The sequence below is a fragment of the Panonychus citri genome, unplaced genomic scaffold (genome assembly GCF_014898815.1).
Source record: "Panonychus citri isolate SS breed McGregor unplaced genomic scaffold, ASM1489881v1 Contig00139, whole genome shotgun sequence".
Lineage (NCBI taxonomy): Eukaryota > Metazoa > Arthropoda > Arachnida > Trombidiformes > Tetranychidae > Panonychus > Panonychus citri.
The window spans coordinates 934107-951916 of record NW_026515544.1 but is presented as its reverse complement, the minus strand read 5'-3'; the positions used below and the strand labels follow the sequence as shown (position 1 = coordinate 951916).

General features: G+C 32.1%; 2 protein-coding genes and 1 long non-coding RNA gene across 11 annotated transcripts in view; 1 reads left to right on the top strand and 2 right to left on the bottom strand.

Annotated features, from left to right (window-relative positions):
- LOC128394044 (pyrokinin-1 receptor-like) overlaps positions 1-2288 on the bottom strand; it is a 58425-nt gene extending 56137 nt beyond the window's left edge. For 3 of the 5 annotated variants that reach the window (XR_008326299.1, XM_053354280.1, XM_053354279.1), the window contains exon 1: positions 405-2288. Coding sequence is in view for 4 of the 5 variants with exons in the window: in XM_053354280.1 (XP_053210255.1) it covers positions 405-1704 (1300 nt within the window). In the remaining variant the exon portion in view is untranslated. The remainder of the gene's footprint in view (positions 1-404) is intronic. The other 2 variants (XM_053354282.1, XM_053354278.1) reach the window with 2 other exon arrangements.
- Positions 2289-7921: 5633 nt separating this feature from the next.
- Positions 7922-12489, bottom strand: LOC128394118 (low-density lipoprotein receptor-like). The gene is given in 8 exon segments (XM_053354379.1): positions 7922-8056; positions 8166-8271; positions 8369-9378; positions 9495-9550; positions 9553-9639; positions 9804-10227; positions 10550-10716; positions 10873-12489. Coding segments are annotated over 8 exon segments (3240 nt in total). The 5' UTR covers positions 12218-12489; the 3' UTR covers positions 7922-8011.
- A 92-nt stretch (positions 12490-12581) lies between these two features.
- On the top strand, positions 12582-17749 carry LOC128394138 (uncharacterized). 5 transcript variants are annotated; one of them, XR_008326314.1, is made up of 5 exons: positions 12582-13671; positions 13942-14502; positions 14626-15491; positions 16028-16568; positions 16783-17749. It is a non-coding gene; the product is annotated as an uncharacterized LOC128394138 (long non-coding RNA). The 5 variants fall into 5 exon arrangements; XR_008326312.1 differs by having other exon boundaries at positions 14626-15466; positions 16028-17749; XR_008326311.1 differs by having other exon boundaries at positions 16028-17749.
- Positions 17750-17810: the final 61 nt, after the last annotated feature.

The window sequence follows — 17810 nt, the reverse complement described above, 5'->3', positions numbered from 1 at the left end:
ATCTAGAAAAATATTCATTGGTAAAACTATTCTAAGGATCGAGTCACTGATTTATTGATTGTTCCCTGATTGTTTCAGTGGTTTCAGTGGGTGGTAAAGGTCAAATAGACGAGGAAATTATCTAGGTGGTAATTATAATGACCCTGAACACTCACCATGAATTTAAATTCAGTTCAGTAGGAAAATGAATGAATCAGAATTGCTAATGATCCGAGAGAAGGAAAAATAAAATCAACTTTTTCCATTTTCATTCAATTAATTTAGTAATTATATTGAGAAATTATTGATTGATTATTGTTCATTTAACGATTAGCCTGATCAAACTGATTAATTAATCAATTTAAATGATAATGATGGACGAAAGCAAATGAATTTCCAATTGAAATTAGCAAATTAAAACTTACCCAACATTTTGATAACCGCTCGTCTAGATGATGAAGATACATTTGACTCGTGATGGTGATAATGATGATGATGATTATTATTAAATTGATGATGATGATTATGATTATGATGATTTGATTGGTTTAATTGTTGATGTCTTGTTGATCTAGACTCATGATTATGGTAACGGATACATGATAATGAAGGTTTAAATTTTGAATAAATTGAACTACTTTTTGTCAACAAACTTGTATGATATTTGGTCAACAATGAATTGTTTGTTTCATCACCATGATGGTCATTGGTATTGGTTGAATGGACACTTGATGAATGTAATTTAATTGGAGTGGTCACCGAGTCAATGTTAGTTGAATGGGAATTGGTTTTGTAAAGTTCAGGGCGACATTTATTTAACCAATTGCAACATTTATCGGGCTGATTACGTTTCAAGGCTTCCGATTGTCTTAAATGTAGGCCAATTGACAGGTAAAGGACGGTCAATAGTATACAGGGGATTACGAAAAAGATGAAAGTTGATATTGCAAATGAGTGTTTAATTGGTGAGATGACTGTACATTCAGCGGTTGATTCAATGGCGATTGCAGAGGATAATGATGACATGGAACCTTCTTGGATTATTGTCTCATCGTATTTAAGGCCAAATTGTAGGGCCAATGGAATAGCACCAAGAAGAGCACAGATCCATATGATGATTATTAACTTGACCACTCGCGATAATTTGGACATTGTGTGAGCCTTAAGGGGATGACAAATGGCCAGGTAACGTTCAATTGTAAACGCAGTGATGGTCAATACTGAAGCATTGGAAGATGTCTCAGAGGAGAGGCCACGAATGATACAGAAAAATTCACCGAAAATGTAAGGTCGCCGACGCCAGAGAAGATACAATTCTTGAGGTAGGCCACAGATGAGTAAAAGAAGATCGGAAATCGCTAAACTGGCCAAATAGTAATTAGTTGCTGTTCTCATATACTTGTTCCGGGCAATTACTATGCACGTTGCCACGTTGCCCACTACACCGGTCAGTAAGATTAAAATGTACAATATGGTCACTGGGATTAGTAGAGGTTCCGATGAGGCCCAACCCGTTTCCAGGTCAGTTGTATTTGTATTGGTCAGTTGGGTGACAGTTGATAAAACTGAAAGTGATGAGAGGGAAGATGAATCATCAAATGAAAGTGTTGACGGTGAGGAATCAAAAAAATCACCAACACGAGATGAAGATGAAGATGCGATTATCATTGAAGGTGGTGATGGTGAAGAGATTATTGTATTTTGTATTAAATCATTACGATTCATGGTGATAACAATTATTGGAAACTTTGATAATCAACACAAAGAACAATAAGTTAATTTTGTTTTAAATTGTTTATTTTACTAATAATAATTTTCAATGGAATTAAATTGTTAAGTTAACTTTTTTTCTTCTCCATTTCTTTCACTCTCTTTTTTTTCCTTCTTTTTGATGTTGTTTAACTTTGATTGCTGATTGTTGATTCTAATTCTGATTCGATGAGATCTGTATTTGCTACACTGATTAAGAGGGGACGATGACGGTGGTAGATGATTGTAATTATGATGATGAGGAAAACAGGTTACAAGGGAATTGAAGTAAATACTCTTGTTATTAGTATTTGCGGTGATGACGATAATTTGATGCCAAGATAAGTTATAAGAAGAAACTAGATAAACTTTTCTCTCGAATTTACTTCTTTTTTGCTACTCCTTCATCATCATTCTCTTTCTTTCTTTCCTTCTCTCTCTCTCTCTCTCTCTCTCTCTCTCTCTCTCTCTCTCTCTCTCTCTCTCTCTCTCTCTCTCTCTTTCTCTTTTCCTTTGGTGACTCAAACTCAGTTCCTTTTTCTACTCCCTATTTTTCATGAGGATTTTGTTTTCCATTCTTATCACTTGAAATCATCTCAATAGTTACAATCTTTACTTTTCATCTCTCTCTCTCTCTTGCTCTTAAGAAGGAGAAACGAGTAAACTTGAAGATATTCACAAGAAAAAAAAGGCTTGAGGGTTAATTTTGTGAACAATTTAAGTAATCAATAGTTTCTCTTCTGATTAAATTTGATGATAAAAGTGAAAACCATGAGAAAATTAATTCTAATCAGAACTTTACTGTTACGCCATCTGTTGGGACAAATCCTAAATTCACGAACTTTGAACTATTCTAGATTAATCATAGCAGTTAATTAATTTACTTTTCTTTACTACATTTTGTAAATAATTAGAATGCTGATGATAATCATACGAAGTGATTTGAATTAATTGTCTGCAAAAGAGATAAATAAATCTTTATTATTGTTAAATTGTTCGTTAGCCAATGAAAGTAGTTTCGCCATCTTCTTAGTCGGTAGAATAACTAATGTAAGAGATTGATTTATCATCAATCGATGAAATTTTGATCAAACTAATCAAGGGAGAGAAGCCGAAATGTGGGATTTCCGGTGAACTTATTCAAATAACTTGAGATAAAAGCAATCGAAAGCTCTTGATGAGCTGACTCGAACGGTCGAATCAGAATAAAAACTCCCCATGGAGTCAAATGCAACTTCTTTGTGACACCACGATGCTCGTTCAGACGATGCCTGTTGGACGGAACTTTTCATGGAAAGTATTACTTGATACAAGACAATTTCGTTACATTTGTGATCTTTTCACGATCACTCAGAAACTACTAGGCCGATATGGTTCATATTGATCCGCTGAGAATTAATTATGATAAAAGAAAATGAATGATTTGTGAAAAATGAAAGTTCCGATTCTCATTTTACTCCGACATGATTGAATCGCCGGTAAATAATACAGGGCATTTCACCAAGTTTCCAACAAGTTTTTCGCGAATAAATTTTTTGTCTTTGGGTATTTAGGCTCCAGACGCGAGTTATGGGAGTTTGAGCGATACTCAATTGTCATATTTCAAGGTCAAGGTCATAAAGGTTATTCATGAAAGAAGGCACTTGAAAGTCATTTGAAGAATGAAAAATGAAATCAATCAACTTACACCAGTGACAGGAATTTGTCAAAACTTGTCAGAAACTTGGTGAAATGCCCTTTAGATGAATCATCTCTCACTAGATGTCACAAGCGAAGCAATTAAATTAATTTTAGACGTCGAAGTGAGTGAAGATTTCTCCGGCTCACTGAAAGTGAATATTTTGCTCTCGGCTCACTCACTCAGCTAGCTTGAAAAAATTCGCTCGCTCAGTCACTCAGTCAATCACTCGACCAATCAGATTAGCATCATATTAAACATCAATTACCAATATTCCAAGCGGAAAATTCGAATGGGCAGTTTTGACCATTTTTGTTTTCTTTTATATTGAAATCTCCTGCAGTTGACCTGCATAACCCTTTATCTCTTTCCAAAACTTTTTCAAAAGATTAAGAATCAAGGATTAACTGTCAATTTTTCGTAAGCAAGAATTGAATAAAATTCTCAGTGACTGAGCCACTTCAAGCCAGCTTAGTCGATAATTTTTTCACTCGAGCCGATGATGCCTAAAGCCACTCACTCACTCACTCCAGTTCACTCACTTCGACGTCTAATTAATTTCAATCCTTTCAATCAGTTTTGATTAAATTGTCTAATTAGTTGTCTGAGCGAAGCGAAGACTATACATCGAAAAAAAAACTCTGCGTTAAACGATAGCGATCACAATTTTAGTCCGATTTTCCCCAAATTTTCAGGATAGGTCCAAATGATGGGTCTGGTCACCTGTATAGTTTTTGGTGATGATTGGCCCACCTCCGAAAATTAGTAATTTCTCTTCACGCTAGATAGCGAAAGTGTCTATCACCATGGCAACGAGGAAAATGCCGCTTCTTTTAAATTTTTGCGTTTCTCTTTCTTTTCTTTCTTTTTTTCTCAGTCTCTTTCTCTCAGTCTCTTTCTCTCAGTCTCTTTCTCTCAGTCTCTTTCTCTCAGTCTCTTTCTCTCAGTCTCTTTCTCTCAGTCTCTTTCTCTCAGTCTCTTTCTCTCAGTCTCTTTCTCTCAGTCTCTTTCTCTCAGTCTCTTTCTCTCAGTCTCTTTCTCTCAGTCTCTTTCTCTCAGTCTCTTTCTCTTCTTTCTCTTTCTCTCAGTCTCTTTCTCTCAGTCTCTTTCTCTCAGTCTCTTTCTCTCAGTCTCTTTCTCTCAGTCTCTTTCTCTCAGTCTCTTTCTCTCAGTCTCTTTCTCGCACGCATTTCTCAGTCTCTCTTCTCTGAGTCATACACGCGCTCAGACGTCACTGCCGCTTGCAGTAAGCCTAGTTTAATTAATTCTCAGTGAAAATTGATATATCAAAATGAATGACGTTTACATTGATTAGTTGGCACAAGAAGTGATTTGCATCTTCCTCAATCGTAAAGTTTTATTCATCTAATTGTTTGATTAGATTGTTTTGATTAATTGATCTTTTCTTTTTCTCATAATTAATAAAACTTTTTCAAGAGACTGAACATCTAATTAATTGGCAATCGATAATTAATTTGATCACTTAAAGTATAATTGAAATGATCAAATTTACAATCGTTTAACTAATTGGAAACTTTCCTCTGACGAAATAAGTTTTAATCATTAATTACTAATGTAAATTGAACAATACAAAATTATAAGAAAATCATTTAAAGATACAAATTAAAGTACGAAAATGATAAATAAATTAAAATCAATCATAATCAAGATCATAAAAAGGGGAAAATTAAATCAAATCACATTCTAATTAAATCTGATTAAAATTACCAACATGTTTTAATGATGATTAAAATCAAACTGATGTAATTACTTTAACATTCCAGTCAATTATTTCATCATATAATTATCATCATCATCATCATCATTAGTTAATCAAGATGATGTTCATTGGAAACAATTAACAGAAACAAAAGTTAAAGATAAAAGTAATTTGAAAACCGATGAAAACAATCAACTGATCATATAAATAATTATTCAAAAATCAACATCAATCTACTGGTTTAATGATAATTAATCTGAACCATGTAATTAAAAATGAATTCATGTCCATTCACCAAAACAGTGCGACATAATTAACTAAATATGAATATGATAATTTAAATGGTACATTAATTGTAACAATTAACCCCAAAGCAAAGTGAATCCCGAAAATGATTAAAAAATTTAAAGTAAAATCAAGTTACCGGTTTTCCTGAAAAAAAAAACTCCTTTAAACGTTGTCACAATCTCAACACACTTAAGCTCATACAAAACTAATTTGCTGATTGTTGAACAATCAACAACAATATAATCAACAATTTACGATTGCAATCAAAAGAAATCAATGAAAACTCAGGTAGAAAAAAGATCAGACAAAAAGAAAACAGGTAAACTGTGAAAAAAGAATCAATTGAAACCGATGAGAGAGAAAAATCAAGTTGAGAGAAGAAAAAAAAAGAAAGAGGAAAAGATAGTAGACTAAACAATATTATAAGGTTATCATCATTTCTCTTTCTTTATTCTTATCTTCATCTTCATCTTCATCATCTTCATCACCGTCATCATGATCATCTTTAAATCAATAACCTTTTCCAGCCCGAAAGGTATACAAGTAATAAGCTAATGGCCTCGTTCAAGGTAACTCAAAGTTTTCTGTTGCCGTTTGTTAAACTATTGAGACAATTAGTTGATCATCTGAGTGTACAAAAAAACGATTCATTTTAATTGTACAAAAAATTAGGTAATAATTAAGTTAATTATTAACCCATGTTGTAGAGATGAAGACATAATCATTTAGATTTTCTTTGTTGTTTCTCAAAGGTTTAATTCACTTGATTTAACTCATAATTGATTCAACAACAAGCATGATGATTGTAATTGCTGCTAATCAGTTAATTTCTCATTACAGAATCAGAGTTGTGACTAGAATTTAATCAAAGGTATCGAAAAATCATCCATCATAATTTCATCAAATTACTCGAATTTTTCGTGCAAGATTCTGGTACAAATCAAATATTTGTATTAGTAATAGCATTTGCCCGCTGGCACTTTTGGATAACTCAAATTAGATCAATGAAAGATTGATTATCAATAATACATCAAATGTATCAAATTGTTTCTTCAATTGACCTTTCGATCAAGCGATCGCCGCAAACTGGCCTTTAATTGCGGTTTAGCCATGTAAGCGTAGATAGGAATGGGTCAAATGGTCCAACAAAAAACGGCATTTAGCATTTCCCATAGGATGAAAAGGTCAATTTCATCACAATAAGTAACCATATAAACGAGACGGAAAAAGTGTAATGAAATTGGAATAATTTGTAGCCTGATGACCCACTTTTTTCATTTTAAGAGCTGGTCGTAAAACGGATACGGAAGTAGCTCTAAGACCAAAATAAAAGCACATCACCATGTGGACATATGAATTGGTAAAAACAATGATAAACTTAAAGGTGAACGGGATCTCATCAATTTGGGACCTAAAATCGTTGAAATGTAGATGAGTCCAGACAAGTCCAAATGCCGTTCAAAAGAGGTATTGATTGATTGAAGGATCGGAAACAATTTCGTATAAAACTCCAAGAGTAAAATTCAACTGATCCAGTAAACGAATTTAATTCAATTGAAATTCTGATTGATTATCAATTCGTCTACGAGACTAGATAAATTTAACTTAGACTGATTAGACATCATTTCCGTTTCCTAGAAAATGATGAAGGTTTTATCTATTTACAATCATTTAAATAGATCTAATTTATCAACAAATAATCATTCAACTCATTCGTTGATTGTAAGAATCATTTACTAATTGGAAAATTTTTATTTCAATCAACCCCTGCGGTAATTTAATTAATTTACATATCCTGTTTAACTAACCAACGAAAAAAAAGTTTATTTCATTGCTGATTAATTGATAATCACTTGTAATTAATATAATTAAACCCTATTGATAGTCTTGGGATTTTTACTCTGCTCTCACTAAAAAAGTATCATTTCCTGATTGTATCAAAAAACTTTGATTGATTACTTAATCAGTTAACTAATTGTATCACATTTGAAAAAAAGAGGTAAATGTATTAGTTCAAGTACAAGTTAAATTGAACCGACAATTTAACAAGGAAAAGTTCAAGTTTGCTAAATATCATTTCCAAAAAAAACACCCAAAGTTTAATTTGAATTTTTTAACAATCAAGTAACAATTAACAAGCAAACGATAATCATGATTCAATGAGAAACTAGAAAGATAGCCAATTATTAAAGGTAACAATTATCATCATTAAAGGTGAACAATTTAAACCCTTACTTTAAATTGTATTTAAAGTTTTAACGGTTTGAAGGATAAGGTAAAAAAATCAAGTTTTCTGGATGATAATAACTAGAGAGAAAGAGAAAGAGAGAGAGAGAGAGAAGGAGAAGGAGAAGGAGCAATTCTATCATCATCATTATCATCCTCATGGAGAGTAATATCCTTACCTTGAATAAGAATCATGTAGAATGTTTCAGAATAAGAATAAGATGATAATGATGAGAAAGAAAGGGGAGAAGTTGAAGAGAAAAGTGAACAGGCCTTATATATTTCGGTTTATATTTATATATATTGTATTGTTTATATTTTTTTGCTATTTACAGAAAAAAAACTCAACATGCAAAAAAAATTGCCAATGATTAGACAAACTCATTTGTTCCTGGAGAGTTTAATGGTTCCAGACTCTGTAATATGAAGGAGGAAAAAGGGAAAAAGTAAATGGAAAATGTTGATTAGATGAGCAATCAAGAATTAAATTTTTGATTCGGTGGATGATTAAGACAATCAACTTACTGATGGGTAAGAGTTGACATTATCTTCACTCTTCTCAAGTACAAATTGTTCTTCTGTGGTTTTACGATAAACCGGATTATCGAAATTCATTGATGTTATGCTTCTCCTAATGGTGGATTAGAAAGATAAATTTTATAAATTAATTAGTTTTGATTGGAAAGAAATTTCAACTTTGGAATTGAAAATTAAATTGGTCTACTTACTTAGCATAATTACGATGAATTATAAAGGTTAACAAAGTAATGAACAAAGCTATCGTTAAACAAATGGCAATAATTATTAAAGCAAGATGAGCATCAGTTTCAGAGTAATCCCCTGTTGAGTTTAATACTACATTGGTATTATCGTTGAGATTAAATGAATCGTTAGAGATTCCAGATAAATTGTCTTTTGATTTGTCACCTTTATGACTGGATGATGAGGCATAATCTTCAAGATCTAATCTATCACTTTCATTGATTGTTATTGATGAACTTGATGTATCTCCCTTGGTCAAGGGAATGGTGGTAGATGATGAGATTCGCGGTGATGAAGTTGTCACCGATGATTGTTGTTGACTTATTGACTTCATAGTTGTTGTGCTTTTAGTAGTTGAGATTTGAGAGGTAGTTGTTGGTACACAAGCATCTTTCAGCAATAAATATCCTTTTCGGCATGTACATGTATAGTTGGTTGGTGATGTTGAAGGTAAACATAAATGTGAACATTTTGCTGATTCACATCTATTAGGTGATTTTGGTTGTTTACTTTCATGGACAATCTTTACACCCATTGGATTCTCTATAAGTCGAGACATAAAGGTATCCGCTTTGTGAGGTTCGTCGTTTATATTAATTCGTTGGATTGCTTCGAGTTTCCAATCAGAATAGTAGAGATAATCTTCAAAAATATCAACTGAAAACGGTTGATTAATTAAAGATGGAGATTCATACAAGGTAATTCGTCCAGATCCATCATAGTTTATTGCACTTAACGTGTGATATTTAACATCCAGCCAATAGATTTTTTTGGTAATTACATCGAGTGTTAATGCGTTTGGCCAAAGAATTTGAGATTCCACTAATTTCTTCCTGTTTGAACCGTCTTGTGATGCTCTCTCGATGAAAGCTTGATCACCCCAATCAGCCCAAACAATCATGTTTTCTTTAACATCGATAACAATTGCTCGAGGCTCATCAAGACCAGATTCAATGATGATCTTTCTGTTTATTGGCTGTGATCAGAAAATAAGAGCAAAATGATTAGTGAGAAACAAAAAGTAACAAGACCAAGAGTTTGAATGATGAACATGTCATATTGAATTAATAAACTATTAGTATGAATAATTACATTTCCGATCTGAGCAACTTCAATTGTATTTGCAACATCATCAGTCCAATATAAAGATCGTGAACCCAATCAATAGCGACTCCGTAAACATTTTTAATCGAAGTTGAAATTAGAGCTGTGGCATTTTCTTTGGCATATTTAGATTCTGGTTAGAGGGAGAGAGAGAGAGAGGAAGATTTATGAAAAATGGGGTAATAAATGAAATTGAAGGTGAATTAAAAGTGAAACTAAAAGTAATATGATATAAAGTTTCCGGTTTGAATATGATCAATTAACATGATCAATGAGATGAACGGGTTAATTACTAACCTTTATCCTTATTCAGTTTACCGATAAAAATTCCTTCAACAGCAACATCTGACCAAATTAAATAATTTCCTGCTAGATTATAATCAATAGCAACTGTTGAAGTTAGAGCACGATAAAGTGGAGTGTAATGTCGTGGTCCTGATCGATTAGCAGGTAAATATGCTTGACGGATATCATGACGATTGGCAAATACGATATATGGTTGTTCATGTGTTTTAACCCTACAGAAACGATGATCAACTAATTGATAACCGTCAAAACATTCGCACTTGAAACCACCTTTGGTATTGATACACTTATGATTTGAACAGATACCAAATGTTTCTTTACATTCATCAATATCATAGCAGGTTCTACCATCATTATCAAGCCTTAATCCTTTTGGACATGCACAATGATAACCAATTGGATCATCAATACATTCCTGGTAAGAGAAGGAGAGAGAGAGAGAGAAAGAGAAATATGATTATTATCGAAAATAAGACAAAAATGGAGAATAATAATATCTCAATAAATTGATAAGGTTAACTGATTAGTGAGAGACGTGGAGTTGAGAGAAAAAAAGGAAGGAGAGTGCATACATAAGTGTATATATAAATGTTGAAAGGAAACATGAGAGTAGTCATTATTTTAGAAATTAGGTTTTAAGGATTAGAAGGGGGAAGAGGAAACTCAAAATAGGATACAATTGGCGTCAAAATTTGTGAATTCAGATTAACATCTAAATCCAAAGTTGATCAACGTACATGAGAGCAGTGGGTTGCATTTGTTACACATTCATTGATAGTACAAGATTTGGGTTCATCCGACCAATCGCCACAATCATCAACTTTGTTACAAATTTTGTCTTTAGAAATACATCTTGATGTTGAATTGCATTGAAACATATCCGAGCCACAAGAGTCATGTAAATCTGTAATTAAATTATACACAAAAGCAAAAAAAGATATAAGAGCCATTAGAGAGAGAGAGAGAGAGAAAAGTATTTGAAGTAAAATGAAAAATTTTAAGACATGAAATTAAATGAAATGTATCATCTCAATAGAATAGAAAAATTAATAAAACTTACGCTTGTCACAATCAATTTCATCACTATGATCTGAACATTCATGAGCACCATTACATCTCATATATGATGGGATACATTGGCCATTCTTGCACAGAAATTGATCGTTACGACAAGTATTGTTAAAGACACAACCTTTTTCATCTGAAGCGTCTTTACAATCAGAGAAACCATCACATTTCCAATCAATGTGAATACATTCTAATCCATCATGACATTTGAATGATTTATCATTACAATTAAACGGAACTGTCTTTTTGATTGTTGTATTACAATTTGTTTCATCTGATTCATCTTTACAATCCATGTTACCATCACATTTCCATACATCTGGAATACATTTACCATCACCACAGGTAAATTGATTAGTGGCACAAGTAGTATCTTTACAATTAAATTCGTCACTTTGATCGCTACAATCATATTCTTGATCACATACAAATGCTTTATCGATACATGTTCCATCAGTACATCTAAATTCGGCTTTTGAACACTCAACTGATTTACAATCGTTTTCATCTGAACCATCAGTACAATCAGTTATTTGATTACATCTTAATTCCTTATTTATACATTGACTACCAGTTAAACAGGCAAAATGATCCGGTGGACAAGTGACGGTACAATTTCTTTCATCTGATCGATCACCACAATCGTCTGTCTCATCACAAACCCATTTTTCGGTAATACATTTACCGTTATCACATTGAAATTCGTTTTTATCACACTCATTAGCGAGTGGACAATCTTTCTCATCGGATTGATCCTTACAATCAGCAGACCGGTCACATCGCCAATTTGAAGGAATACAAGAATCACCACAAGAGAATTGAGTTGATGAACATCGAACCGGTAATTTGGCTTGAAGAGAGGTTAATGATGAAGCCGAGCTAAATATGCTTGCTGGTAATAATGATGATGATGATGATGATGATGATGAAGAAGGTGCAGATAATGAAGGAGAGAAATTATTTGAGACAATTAACAAGAAAAATAAAACAGAACAAAATGAGACAACAGAATTTAACCCATAATGATTATTAGACAATTTGAACACATTTAAAGAAAGAGAAAAAGGAAAAGGTAATCTTATCGATTGCCACATTGTTGGAACAATAGTCAAACAATTAGAATAGCAGCTATTAGATTTAAATCCATTTTTCAAATGATAATGTGAATGATGATGAGATTGATTGATAGTAGTAGCAGTAGTAGTTATAGAATTAGAGTAATCAGTAGAAGGAGATTCATCAGAATTGAGATAATTTTCACCAATAAGAGTAGAATCACTTATGGAACAATTAATATAATCAGAACTGATTAACCCGCCGCTAGAATCAGTTTCCATTTGCGGGAAGAGAAGACACAACACAAGCAAAGAAGATGCGAAACAAAATCGAGAGAAATAGAGAGAGAGAGAGAGAAAGAAAAGAGAGAACAAGAGAGAGAGAGAGAGAGAAAACAAAATAATTTACAAATTAGATTAATAAGATCACAGACCAACGAAAAAAAAACGAGAGAGAAGTAAATGAGAAATGAAACACTAAGAGATGATGATGACAGTGATCTAAAAAAAGAGAGGCCGGATTATCATCATCACGCCAGAAGAGAAGCCGTTTCCATGGAGATATCGTGCGATTGGGGAGAGAGAACTTATTCTCCCCTCGAGTTTGTTCCCTCTTGTCTGAGATTAAAACTCCACCTTTGATAATAGAAAGGGAAGTAGACAGAGGAAAAGAATTGGAAAAAAAGAAAGAGAAGAAAAAAGAAGAAGAGAAAAAGATGATGATGTGTATGTAGATTGAAGGTGGTGAGAATAATGATGATGAGGATGATAGACTTTAGAACAGGTAGACTGATGATGAGAAAATGATGATGAAGACAAAATAATATTTCGCATTTTTAATAATAATAATAATCTTTGTACGTGTTTACCTTTTTCTTTTTACTCTTTTTGGAGAACAAATTTTTTATTCGAAAGAGAAAATTTTTCTTATTCTTTTTTTTCACTTTTCCACTTTTTCAAAATTCTAATTAATTAATTGGATTATAAGTAGAATTTGTAATTGATTTTTTTTTCTTTTCTTTTGTTTCCCTCGCTTTTAGTTGGTCACTTTTTCTTTTTCTCTGGTTTGTCCTCGTGATTAATTTTTCTTCTTTAATTATATTAACCCTTTTGGTCATTTATTTATAGAATTGACAATGTCCACTCTTTGATTTCCTGGAGTTTCTATCGATTGTTTTCATTTTTATTCTCTTTTTACTCTTTCCTCCATCTTTTTTATCTCTCTTAACCTTTTGTTTGACTTTTTTTTCTCTTCTCTTTCACATGTAAACCATTAAGGTTTCTCCTTTTATCTTCTCTTTCTTTTATTATCTCTCTTCCCCTTTTGTTTATCCTCTTTATCTCTTTCTCTCTGGTTGTTTCTACCTTTATCTTACATGTTCTTTTATCAAAATTTTCTCTCTGTGTCTAATCTAATTTTCTTTGTTTTCATTTTTTCACCTCCATGGAAAATTCTTCAGACCCTTGAGAGTTCACCCGTTCTTCTGATTTAAGTGTACTTATTATACCGGTTAAATAGCGAAAGAGAAGGAGAAAGAGATAGATAGAGAGAGAGTGAGTGATAATCTACATGAATCTTCCTTCCATTTCCTTTCATTTCTTCTGTTCTCTGTCTCTTTCTCTCTCATTTTCTCTTCCAATATGATATCATTAGTGAAAGAAGAAACCTGGTGATGATGGTGGAGACATTATGCTCATGCGATAAACGATAAACGAGTCGATCAGAAACAAAAATGGTAAGCATTAAGTGAAGAATCAACAAGATATTCTATTTAGAGTTCATGTCTAACCATAGCTACCAAACTCCACCCTGTTCAATTTATTCATTGATTGTGTTCCTTCATTTACATTGTTAAGGAAAAGAGATTCATCCAATTAATGCGATAAAAAGAGTGGGTTACTTGTAGATTAATGGTTGAACCCATTGTGACATTTAAAACATCAAGGGGAAAATCAACTGATCCAATAATACCTTTTGCTTGCATCATCTTTTAATCCATCAACAGGAAACGCATCTTTTTACCGGCTTGTTGATTTATTCTGATGGATGGAAAACATTTTATGATGATGGACAATCAACTTTCTCTCTCGTTCTCTTCCACTGATGGTTACCTAATGGAGATTCTAATGATAAAACTAACAATCCATAACAGTATTGGAAAAAAAACTATCAACAATGAAGGGGAGAACGTGCTTACCGCGTGCACCTAAATCAATAGTTTCTCATGCATGAAGTATTAATCATGTCATATTTTTATATCGATTTGTTGGTACGAATTGATTATGACAAATAGGAGAAGGAGATGTTGATTAGAACTTGATTAGACAGAAGTAAATCACCAAATCTTCAAAATGGATCATTGGTTTTTTCAATCAATCTCGTTGAAACTCAAATAACACACAAAATCAGGATCACAATTATGTCAGACATGTTTTATCATTTTTGATTTTTTCACTTTCATCAACTCATCTCAACTTTTCCATCAGCATCTTATTGCCGATCATCATCTCGATGTTTACTATCCAAGTTATCTGGTTATAACGCTCAAACATGGATAGACTATCAAGTATGTAAATATTTTCTCGTTTTTTTACTTTTATTGATACTTTTCAATGAATTCATCAATTTACTTTTGACGTAACAAGGCCTTCTCACTCTCACTCTCTCATTTCTGTTTCTTTTTTTTCAGCAATTTTTATACCTTCACATGATGATATTCAGCCTACAATTCAAGTCTCAGTCAACCTGTTGGTGGTTATGATGACTATTGATGTTGCCCCTTTCTTCAAGTGACTGTTCGGCCTTGGAAAAGGCTTTAACTCACTGACTCCCTCGAATGGATTTCCACTTTGACAACGTCACTGACCATCACGAATAATTGGTTAGCCAATCTCTCTCTCTCTCTCTCTTTCTTTCTTTCTTTCTTTCTTTCTTTCTTTCTCTCTCTCTCTATTCACATACAGCAAAGAAAAGAAAGAAAAAACAGTCGATTCAATTTTATACCTAAAGGTAAATGAAAAAAACGTCACAACAGGTAAGTGATAGAAAGAGAAAGCTAAACTAACCGAGAATAACCCGGAATAACATGATTATATTATTTGATTATGATGACTGTAAATGTAATTGATTATTTAATCAATATAAACATCAACACCAGGACATGTTGCTGATATTTCTAGATACTAATGATTCTATTAATACAATTTATCGATTGATGATTGTTTTTGATAAGAAATTATCAATTAAATGATCAAAAGTAAATGTATATCTGTGGCCGATAAACATCATCGACATCGTCATCAATTACTTTCACACAGAATCTTATTTTCCGTCATCGAACCGAGTTATTCCTTGTTACTGAAATATACTTTTTCTCACTTTTTCAAGTCTCTCTCTCTCTCTCTCTCTCTCTCTCTCTCTCTCTCTCTCTCTCTCTCTCTTTCTTTCTTTCTTTCTTTCTTTCTTTCTCTCTATTCACATACAGCAAAGAAAAGAAAGAAAAAACAGTCGATTCAATTTTATACCTAAAGGTAAATGAAAAAAACGTCACAACAGGTAAGTGATAGAAAGAGAAAGCTAAACTAACCGAGAATAACCCGGAATAACATGATTATATTATTTGATTATGATGACTGTAAATGTAATTGATTATTTAATCAATATAAACATCAACACCAGGACATGTTGCTGATATTTCTAGATACTAATGATTCTATTAATACAATTTATCGATTGATGATTGTTTTTGATAAGAAATTATCAATTAAATGATCAAAAGTAAATGTATATCTGTGGCCGATAAACATCATCGACATCGTCATCAATTACTTTCACACAGAATCTTATTTTCCGTCATCGAACCGAGTTATTCCTTGTTACTGAAATATACTTTTTCTCACTTTTTCAAGTCTCTCTCTCTCTCTCTCTCTCTCTCTCTCTCTCTCTCTCTCTCTCTCTCTCTCTCTCTCTCTTTCCATCCAACAAGTTATATTATCAAGATATCACATTCATCAGTCTTAACTTTCACTCTAACAATCCAATTAATTAATCATGTTTATCTTTCATTTTTATCCCTCTCTCCCTCTTATCAGTCTCATGTCTGGCCTTGGATTTTAACTCGTGTTTGTGTTTTCCTTTACATTTACGATTAGAATAAGTCAAGTGATAAGATATGCGATATTGTATAAACACAATTATCTAAATTACTTCTAATCAGTTGGTTATTATAATTTTCCTTCTCCTTTAAATATTATCAACTTTCTGCCAACAAAAACAACAACAACAACACAGGAAACTAATTTTCGTCGAACTGGATCCATTTCGTTGGAGTTATTATTTCGAACTGTTAAATTTGGTCAGGTAGTGAAAATCCCGTAAAAACTTTTCAGTATCACTTCCGCAATTTTAGTTGGTAATTTATATTATCAATTTTGTTGGTGTTGTAGGATAATTAGCATACAATTAAGGAATTACAGTTGCCTAGAGATAACCTTTCAGTTTCCTATGAACTTGATTATTTTCAATAATATTAATCAGCTGAATTATTTACTCGTTTCATGTGAATATTTATCGTTGTTCACGTTTCCATTTTACCGACTATGAATTTATGGATTATCTTTACACTCAATCAAGGTTGATCATCATGTCAACAACATCTTAATGATTATTGATGATTATTAAGCTGATTAAGTTTAATTAGATATGAAATTTAGTTAACTGAATTATACAACGGATCTTAAAAATCCACAGTTTCTTAAATAGTAGTTAATCTACTTCGAAATCGTTTGAAATGATCCAGAATTAATCTGCTAATTTTTACTAATTTTTCAATTCTAATATTGATTAGAGTGTAAAAAGATTGATTGATTACACTTGGAAACTTTAATTGCTGATATTCATCAAATGGAGTCAACGGAATCGTCCAATTAACCCGTTTAATTTAATTTGAAACAATCAACATGATTGTGTGTTTAATTTACAAATTAACGCTCGCCCCACATCAACAATGACAATTGCTCTTACAAAATTTGATCAACGCAATTTAGTTTGTCCTATTTAATTAATTACAATACGACAAACACTCATGTTAATTTAAATCAAACTGAGTTTAATTAACTCTGATTATTTAAATAAGTTGATGGTTTTAAATTTTACTCTTACCAATTGCTAGTGACAATTGTGTTAATCATCAATAGCAGATATTAACACAACTGTTGGCAATCAAAGTTTTAATCAACAATTTAGTGATGTAAATTATTTTGATAAAACCCAAGTGAGTACAAATTAACTAATCTACGTCAATAGTTGTAAAAACAAAGACGCAACAATTAAATTGGGCACAATTAACCTTGATTACCTAATGGATACTGATTGTAAAATTGGTCAAATTGTTTTTTAATTTTAATTGTTGTGAAAATTAAAAAACAGGATAAACACAATTGGACAAAATGCTTCAAGGAATTAAGTTAATAACTAATTTACTTTCGTCTCAATTTAAGGAAATGTTAAATTGTTTGACGTTGAATTGAATTAAATTAACCAATAGATTTAACCTTAAATCATTTAACTCCAAACCTTGAAAATGAAAACACATCAATAAGTTTACACAATTAACTGATTGTTTATATCTTAATTATTGGATTCATGTAACAATCATTTTAAATTGTTGAGATAATTTTAACTTAACAATTTTGATTCTGATTAAGATAAACAACTAAATGGTTACATAATCAAGTATTCTCAAAGTTGATTGTTATTTATAACTAGAGACATGTAACAATTTATGTTTAATTGATTCTGATTATTGATTAGATAGCAAATCTTTTAATTATCATTAGGATTTTAATCAAAGTGATTAATTAATCTAATCTGGCT